This window comes from Chanos chanos, chromosome 16 (genome assembly GCF_902362185.1).
Source record: "Chanos chanos chromosome 16, fChaCha1.1, whole genome shotgun sequence".
In the NCBI taxonomy this organism is placed as follows: domain Eukaryota; kingdom Metazoa; phylum Chordata; class Actinopteri; order Gonorynchiformes; family Chanidae; genus Chanos; species Chanos chanos.
In genome coordinates, this window is record NC_044510.1 from 18,213,581 (window position 1) to 18,224,100 (window position 10,520).

At 38.8% G+C, this 10,520-nt stretch overlaps 1 protein-coding gene across 1 annotated transcript in view; it reads right to left on the reverse strand.

The window, feature by feature from the left end:
* The window catches only part of mief1 (mitochondrial elongation factor 1), an 11,704-nt gene extending 5,972 nt beyond the window's left edge, over positions 1 to 5,732 (reverse strand). The window contains exons 1-2 of the mRNA XM_030793467.1: positions 5,566 to 5,732; positions 4,550 to 4,730 (exon numbers count right to left, since the gene is read on the reverse strand). Coding sequence (XP_030649327.1) covers positions 4,550 to 4,730; positions 5,566 to 5,712 — 328 coding nt within the window. The 5' untranslated portion in view covers positions 5,713 to 5,732. The remainder of the gene's footprint in view (positions 1 to 4,549; positions 4,731 to 5,565) is intronic.
* Positions 5,733 to 10,520: the final 4,788 nt, after the last annotated feature.

Sequence of the window (10,520 nt, forward strand, 5' to 3'; positions counted from 1 at the left end):
CCACACAGACGTAACTTAACTAATGTGACCTGTTCCTGTGTTTCCACACAGATGTAACTTAACTAATGTGACCTGTTCCTGTGTTTCCACACAGACGTAACTTAACTAATGTGACCTGTTCCTGTGTTTCCACACAGACGTAACTTAACTAATGTGACCTGTTCCTGTGTTTCCACACACAGACGTAACTTAACTAATGTGACCTGTTCCTGTGTTTCCACACACAGACGTAACTTAACTAATGTGACCTGTTCCTGTGTTTCCACACAGACGTAACTTAACTAATGTGACCTGTTCCTGTGTTTCCACACAGACGTAACTTAACTAATGTGACCTGTTCCTGTGTTTCCACACACAGACGTAACTTAACTAATGTGACCTGTTCCTGTGTTTCCACACAGACGTAACTTAACTAATGTGACCTGTTCCTGTGTTTCCACACAGGAGAACATGTATAACAGTAGTGATGTAATGGGGTATATATAATAGAGAACATGTATAACAGTAGTGATGTAATGGGGTATATATAAGAGAGAACATGTATAACAGTAGTGATGTAATGGGGTATATATAAGAGAGAACATGTATAACAGTAGTGATGTAATGGGGTATATATAACAGAGAACATGTATAACAGTAGTGATGTAATGGGGTATATATAATAGAGAACATGTATAACAGTAGTGATGTAATGGGGTATATATAATAGAGAACATGTATAACAGTAGTGATGTAATGGGGTATATATAATAGAGAACATGTATAACAGTAGTGATGTAATGGGGTATATATAATAGAGAACATGTATAACAGTAGTGATGTAATGGGGTATATATAATAGAGAACATGTATAACAGTAGTGATGTAATGGGGTATATATAAGAGAGAACATGTATAACAGTAGTGATGTAATGGGGTATATATAAGAGAGAACATGTATAACAGTAGTGATGTAATGGGGTATATATAAGAGAGAACATGTATAACAGTAGTGATGTAATGGGGTATATATAATAGAGAACATGTATAACAGTAGTGATGTAATGGGGTATATATAATAGAGAACATGTATAACAGTAGTGATGTAATGGGGTATATATAACAGAGAACATGTATAACAGTAGTGATGTAATGGGGTATATATAATAGAGAACATGTATAACAGTAGTGATGTAATGGGGTATATATAATAGAGAACATGTATAACAGTAGTGATGTAATGGGGTATATATAATAGAGAACATGTATAACAGTAGTAATGGAATGGGGTATATATAACAGAGAACATGTATAACAGTAGTGATGTAATGGGGTATATATAACAGAGAACATGTATAACAGTAGTGATGTAATGGGGTATATATAATAGAGAACATGTGTAACAGTAGTGATGTAATGGGGTATATATAATAGAGAACATGTATAACAGTAGTGATGTAATGGGGTATATATAAGAGAGAACATGTATAACAGTAGTGATGTAATGGGGTATATATAATAGAGAACATGTATAACAGTAGTGATGTAATGGGGTATATATAATAGAGAACATGTATAACAGTAGTGATGTAATGGGGTATATATAATAGAGAACATGTATAACAGTAGTGATGTAATGGGGTATATATAATAGAGAACATGTATAACAGTAGTGATGTAATGGGGTATATATAATAGAGAACATGTATAACAGTAGTGATGTAATGGGGTATATATAATAGAGAACATGTATAACAGTAGTGATGTAATGGGGTATATATAATAGAGAACATGTATAACAGTAGTGATGTAATGGGGTATATATAAGAGAGAACATGTATAACAGTAGTAATGGAATGGGGTATATATAATAGAGAACATGTATAACAGTAGTGATGTAATGGGGTATATATAATAGAGAACATGTATAACAGTAGTGATGTAATGGGGTATATATAATAGAGAACATGTATAACAGTAGTGATGTAATGGGGTATATATAACAGAGAACATGTATAACAGTAGTGATGTAATGGGGTATATATAAGAGAGAACATGTATAACAGTAGTGATGTAATGGGGTATATATAATAGAGAACATGTATAACAGTAGTAATGGAATGGGGTATATATAACAGAGAACATGTATAACAGTAGTGATGTAATGGGGTATATATAATAGAGAACATGTATAACAGTAGTAATGGAATGGGGTATATATAATAGAGAACATGTATAACAGTAGTGATGTAATGGGGTATATATAAGAGAGAACATGTATAACAGTAGTGATGTAATGGGGTATATATAACAGAGAACATGTATAACAGTAGTGATGTAATGGGGTATATATAATAGAGAACATGTATAACAGTAGTGATGTAATGGGGTATATATAACAGAGAACATGTATAACAGTAGTGATGTAATGGGGTATATATAATAGAGAACATGTATAACAGTAGTGATGTAATGGGGTATATATAATAGAGAACATGTATAACAGTAGTGATGTAATGGGGTATATATAACAGAGAACATGTATAACAGTAGTGATGTAATGGGGTATATATAATAGAGAACATGTATAACAGTAGTAATGGAATGGGGTATATATAATAGAGAACATGTATAACAGTAGTGATGTAATGGGGTATATATAACAGAGAACATGTATAACAGTAGTGATGTAATGGGGTATATATAATAGAGAACATGTATAACAGTAGTAATGGAATGGGGTATATATAATAGAGAACATGTATAACAGTAGTGATGTAATGGGGTATATATAACAGAGAACATGTATAACAGTAGTGATGTAATGGGGTATATATAAGAGAGAACATGTATAACAGTAGTAATGGAATGGGGTATATATAATAGAGAACATGTATAACAGTAGTAATGGAATGGGGTATATATAATAGAGAACATGTATAACAGTAGTGATGTAATGGGGTATATATAATAGAGAACATGTATAACAGTAGTGATGTAATGGGGTATATATAATAGAGAACATGTATAACAGTAGTGATGTAATGGGGTATATATAATAGAGAACATGTATAACAGTAGTGATGTAATGGGGTATATATAATAGAGAACATGTATAACAGTAGTGATGTAATGGGGTATATATAATAGAGAACATGTATAACAGTAGTAATGGAATGGGGTATATATAATAGAGAACATGTATAACAGTAGTGATGTAATGGGGTATATATAATAGAGAACATGTATAACAGTAGTGATGTAATGGGGTATATATAATAGAGAACATGTATAACAGTAGTGATGTAATGGGGTATATATAATAGAGAACATGTATAACAGTAGTGATGTAATGGGGTATATATAATAGAGAACATGTATAACAGTAGTGATGTAATGGGGTATATATAATAGAGAACATGTATAACAGTAGTGATGTAATGGGGTATATATAAGAGAGAACATGTATAACAGTAGTGATGTAATGGGGTATATATAATAGAGAACATGTATAACAGTAGTGATGTAATGGGGTATATATAATAGAGAACATGTATAACAGTAGTGATGTAATGGGGTATATATAACAGAGAACATGTATAACAGTAGTGATGTAATGGGGTATATATAATAGAGAACATGTATAACAGTAGTAATGGAATGGGGTATATATAATAGAGAACATGTATAACAGTAGTGATGTAATGGGGTATATATAATAGAGAACATGTATAACAGTAGTGATGTAATGGGGTATATATAATAGAGAACATGTATAACAGTAGTGATGTAATGGGGTATATATAATAGAGAACATGTATAACAGTAGTGATGTAATGGGGTATATATAATAGAGAACATGTATAACAGTAGTGATGTAATGGGGTATATATAATAGAGAACATGTATAACAGTAGTGATGTAATGGGGTATATATAAGAGAGAACATGTATAACAGTAGTGATGTAATGGGGTATATATAATAGAGAACATGTATAACAGTAGTGATGTAATGGGGTATATATAATAGAGAACATGTATAACAGTAGTGATGTAATGGGGTATATATAAGAGAGAACATGTATAACAGTAGTGATGTAATGGGGTATATATAATAGAGAACATGTATAACAGTAGTGATGTAATGGGGTATATATAATAGAGAACATGTATAACAGTAGTGATGTAATGGGGTATATATAATAGAGAACATGTATAACAGTAGTGATGTAATGGGGTATATATAATAGAGAACATGTATAACAGTAGTGATGTAATGGGGTATATATAATAGAGAACATGTATAACAGTAGTGATGTAATGGGGTATATATAATAGAGAACATGTATAACAGTAGTGATGTAATGGGGTATATATAACAGAGAACATGTATAACAGTAGTGATGTAATGGGGTATATATAATAGAGAACATGTATAACAGTAGTGATGTAATGGGGTATATATAACAGAGAACATGTATAACAGTAGTGATGTAATGGGGTATATATAACAGAGAACATGTATAACAGTAGTGATGTAATGGGGTATATATAATAGAGAAAACTGTACCAGGTTCAAAGGTGTGTGATGAGGTTGGGAGTGTTTGGAGGGAGCGACTGATGTTTGACTTCATGTCACGGTTCAGTGTCCGTGGTGACGACCCCAGCCAACTAGGCTCCTCCCAGCTCCTTTTCCCTGATTGGTCCATTTTGGTGGGGCTGGAGGGGGCGCTGATGGCTCGGTCGTACATCTGTCAGACGACATGACAAAGCACTTAAACCCACTGACTGTCAGTGTGTGGAACATTCTAGAACCGCTGTCTCTCCACCTCTCACTCTCTTCACTCTCTCTCCATCACTCACTCTCTTCACTCTCCCTTCATCACTCACTCTCTTCACTCTCTCTCCATCACTCACTGTCTCTCCATCTCTCACTCTCTTCACTCTCTCTCCATCACTCACTTTCTTCACTCTCTCTCCATCACTCACTCTCTTCACTGTCTCTCCATCACTCACTCTCTTCACTGTCTCTCCATCTCTCACTCTCTCTCCATCACTCACTCTCTTCACTCTCTCTCCATCTCACACTCTCTCCATCTCTCACTTGCTTCACTGTCCATCACTCACTCTCTTCACTCTCTCTCCATCTCTCACTCTCTTCACTCTCTCTCCATCTCACACTCACTCTCCATCACTCACTCTCTTCACTGTCTCTCCATCACTCACTCTCCATCTCTCACTCTCTCTCCATCACTCACTCTCTTCACTGTCGCTCCATCTCTCACTCTCTTCACTCTCTCTCTCCATCACTCACTCTCTTCACTCTCTCTCCATCACTCACTCTCTTCACACTCTCTCCATCTCTCACTCTCTTCACACTCTCTCCATCTCTCACTCTCTTCACTCTCTCTCCATCACTCACTCTCTTCACTGTCTCTCTATCACTCACACTCTTCACTCTCTCTCCATCACTCACTTTCTTCACTCTCTCTCCATCACTCACTCTCTTCACTCTCTCTCCATCTCACTCTCTCTCCTCACTGTCTCTCCATCTCTCACTCTCTTCACTGTCTCTCTGTCACTCACTCTTTTAACTGCCAGAGTGGCAATGCCAAGCATGGCAGCCCCACCCACTCCCAGCACCAGTTTGGCGTTGGACAGCACAAAGTCGATGGCCGAGCCAATGCCATTGTCATCCTTCTTCCCTTTCCGACCGCCGTTCACTCCGGCCATTTCTCCGAAAGCCCCTCCGACAGGACAATGAGGGACTGAGAGAAAGAGAAAGAGCAGACAGACAGCGAGAGACAGACAGTGTCAGAGGAGGGCTGGAAGTCACTGATAATAAAAGACTGTTGTTTATCAGCACTAAATTAACCAGAGGAATTCACACCAATGTTGTTCCTATAAGTTCGCAGTAGGTCCTGCCGTGTGATCAGTATTTCACTAACAGCTGTTGCTCACAACCTCACTGTTAATGACACCTGCTCTACACAAAACAAAAACAGTTCTGAAACATCTGATTCAGCAGCATCACGTACTGACTACTGAAAGTGCTCCAGCACTGACTGCTGTTTGAGTAAGAGCTTCCACAGACCACATACCTGACGCGGGAAAGACACTGCCTTTGTCCTGCTGCCAAGCACCTCCCCTCCTAAACCAAGCCCCCGAGGCGGCTGCGGAGAAAGAACTGCCCCCTTTTCAACGCCTCCTCTTTCTCCTGTGTGGTGGAGAGGGCCTGGCAGCGGCGGAACTCCCGTGCCACCGCCCGACGGTAGTAGTTCCGGTCGGTGTACTGCAGGTGGCGTCCGGCGCGGAGCAGGGCTCTGTACAGCTCCAACACGGCACTGCGAGACCAGCCGCCCATCAGGGACAGACACACCCACCTGCCAATCACACACACAAGTCACTCAAACACAACCTATTCCTCAGCCAATCCTGTGCACAGGCACATCAGATTATCCATGGACCACACACACGTCACTGGGTCAAACAGCTCTCCACACACACGTCACTGGGTCAAACAGCTCTCCACACACACGTCACTGGGTCAAACAGCTCTCCACACACACGTCACTGGAGAGAGTCTCTGATTCCAGGTATTCAGGTTTTGCCATAGCACATTCAGGAGAAAATAATATATTTAGTCCATTTTTGACAATGGTGTCCATGTCAGAACACTGACTAGCTAAGTTGTCTCTCACTGGAATGGCTTTGAGATCCAGCCTACTAAGACACAGGCTTTACTGAGATGCAGAGGCCATATACAGAAAAGGGTGGAGGAGAAAGACCTGGTGCCAGCCAGAGGAGGATGGGCTACCCCTTCAGAGTAAAGGTTTAAGGCCTTTTTCTGTCTAAGGAGAGTTTGACCCTGTCGACATCTCTAAACACTTGCTCAGTGGTGTCTCAGGCCTGATATACTGTAGAGCTGCCATGTGACAATATCGATAGTTAAAAGGTGCTATAGAAACGATACGGAATTGAACACACACACACACACACACACACAAACACACACACACACACACAGATTCTGTCCTCTTTTAGTCTAAAATGTGCAGCTTAACGCACATTAAAAATAATAATAGTAATAACAAGGGTTTAATAGTAACAATCACAGGACAGTCCTCAAACAAACCTCAAACAACCCCAAAAGCTAACATTGCCGTCACCTGTCCGAGTCGTGTTTGCGGTAAAGCGCAGTATTAAAAATATAATGCAAAATAAGGAGCGTGTCAGAACAGAGACCGTGCCGTTCCGTCAAACCCCTGAGGCTACGCGATACACCTGAAACAGCTTTGATTATCACCATTAACACAGCGTGTCGGTGAAACTGCGACTGGTACCATCATTTAAGTTCAGTCCAGCTAAAGCGGTCTCTGGAATGCGATATTCACGACGCATCATGGTAAAATACAGATTCGCCTGAACCACTTCAAGCTATGAATGATAATATTAGCGGGGTTTTCGGCTGAAGTGTGGTAGATCGTCAAAAACACTGGCGCATAAAATACACTAACTGGAGTAGATCACTACCTTCATGACGTATTAGAAAAGGTGTTTAGCAAGACAGTTATCAGGATACGCGATTAGACTGTTAAAGATACCCGACTGATGTATCGGCGAGTTAAACAGTCAAAAACAGATGTGTAAGTCAAGCAAAAAAGGGAACTACACCATCTCGTGACCGTTACAGACAACAAATCTAGTTAACTGTCAAAGACATACACACGTGGAGATGATTAAGGTAACCGTATATAAAACAGATAGTGTTTTATGGTTTGATGATCAGTCATGCAAAGTGACGAATCTGCTATCCTAAACTGGTGACGAACAACATGGGGAAATGACCTTTACTTATCGAAATGAATCTAACCTGTTAATAAACAACACGATGTAAGATGTGGACAAGGGCGATGAATGCCCATAATGAAGATTAAGGACTTACGTTCGAGCTTTAGCCTGTATAATTTGCACTTTTGAAGATAACAGCACCACTCCTTACAGACCAGGGTCGCAAAACACATAACCCGGAAGACGAACAAAATAGCGACATTCACTTCCAGGGTTTAAACATCCGCCCTCTTGTGTTAAATGTCTCGTAGTCACGCACACCATACCTCACACTTTCTGTATGGTCACTCATTCATTATTCCAGTTACATGTACGTGTGTACTGAATAGGGAACACAGGGGAAGAGTGGAAGGTTCGGACGAAGGAAACTCATCACTGACATTCTTGCTCACACAATCAACCCTTATTTTGTAACGGAATGATGAAGTTGTTTCATTTCACTGCCACTGGATAGCGCAAATTACTTTGGGATTTAAAGTTCACACAAGGGGAACTATTCTCTTCCTGTCTCAGTTAAAGAGAGTTTTAACCAAGCGGGGGAGGGGGTCATTCCCTGAAATGCATTTCTCATGGTTGCGATGGCTTTAGTTTGATCAGTGATCAGCTATCATTCATTACACAGGGTTCATACGGTCACGAAAAACCTGGAAAAGTCATGGAATTTGAAAATAGCAATTTCCAGGCCTGGCCTGGAGAAGTTTTGGAAAAATAAATAAACCCAGAAAGTTTTGGAAAAGTCATGGAAAATTTGCGTCGCAGATACATGTTTAATAGAGTATGTGTGGTTCAGTAGGGCTGTATCGAATGCCACTTTTTGCCAGTCGGTTTGGCCAAGCTTTTTCGAACGAAGCTTCAAATGTCTCTGACATGACGTCATCGTTTTGGCCTGTTTCGGAATACGCGACTTTCTACTCAATAATTTTAATTTTAAAAGTTAATTTTAAAAGTTTGACACTTTTTCATAGGCATTATTTACATCACTTGATCCAGAGTTCACAGTCTTTGCGGTGTCGGTTGGCGTTCCCTCTGAGGAGGCCTACAGTCACAAATAATACAGTGATTATCTGCACAGAAGGCTAAACTAGACTTACTGTACGTTCACACTGAGAGCGGCGAGAGCGTCAAGAGTCGCCCAAACCTCCCTGCCAACACTTTGGACGCTCTGCCGTTGATGAAATAGGCGGGTACAAGTTCCTTCGGAAAGCTTGGTTATGCAAATGTTTTTAAAGGGGCTATAAAGCAAACAAACAGGTCGAGCGGTATCTTTGTGCTGACTGACCACCAGTAGGCTATGAGTTAACCTTATGAGATATTTTAAATGTGAAGGTGCGAAATCGACCGATGACAGAAATAAATAAACAATGCTAATTACATATTTCGTAACAAAATTAACTAATGAAAAACACTACTTAAAAGCTTTTTGTTGTTGTGTGTCTTTTGTGTTAATGATAGGCTAGGTCAAATTCCAGCATGGAGTTTATAGGACACGTTTACTAGCCTTGGTCTTTAATTAACACTAACGTTTGTGCATAACCTACATTACAGTACAACATGTGGAAACCCACCACCGATATAATCAGTTTCTCCTCCATTTTGCTTAGGACCAAAAGTTTTGTGGGAACAATAGTTTATACTGTCGTGTTCTCTACAATTCTCTAGAGCGGAGCACTTCCAAGTTTCTATTGGTTGCCGCCCAACCGCGTCATATCTCATTACCATAAAGTTAACCGAACTTCAACTGTATTTTGACGCCCAAACCACCCTGGCCGCGACGCCCTTTGCCGCGACGCTCTTCGCCGCTTAAAGACGCTGGCTCTCATTGAAAATGAATGACTTCCGGTCACTTTGACGCTCTCGCCGCGCTCAGTGTGAACGTACAGTTAGGCGTCATTAACGATGTTGTAGACCTTAATTTACTAGGAGAAACATTTTACGAATTCAGGAATAAACGTACACTTTTCAGATGGTTTCCCAGAGTGATGGTACACGAGTTTTATCTTGTTCTATATCGTTTTTTTTAATCATTATCAGTAAGCTTAGAATGATTCCAAACCATGGATTTTTGGACTTTTTTTTCACAAATCACGAACGAACGTTATTCCTGGTTTATGCGCAAATTCCTACTTTATGCGCACTCCTAATCATAGAATGCTTAATTTCACAATCGAATGCAAATTCAATGAACGAAGCTTCGAATTTTTCAGTACAACCCTTTGCTACAGTTAAGATCGACTGACAAAAATCCATGGTTAAACAATACTTTAATATTCGGGCAGATCAGTCACGTCACTTCACTTTATGTTGTTCTTTGCGTGGGGTAACGTCAGACCCCGAGCTGAGTTGCAGCGTGTACTGTAACGAAATGTAAATTCGCACAAAGGAAAATGCCAATTTAATCATGTCTGGCTTCAAAAAGCACAGCTTGTCATTAATTTGAGTTAAAATAGACTGTGGTAAATTTTGATATGGATTTTATGATTATTTTTCATGTGTACACAGACTTTTCATGAAAATGTATGGTCATGAAATTTTGTCGAAAAATCATGGAAATTTATTGGTAAAAATGTGTATGAACCGTCATTACACACATTACTATTATTAAGCACGGTTATGCTTGAAGAACCTCAGCCATGTTTGGAATCACATGCCAGTGCTGATACACTGAGAGACTAGCAGCATTCACAGAGTCT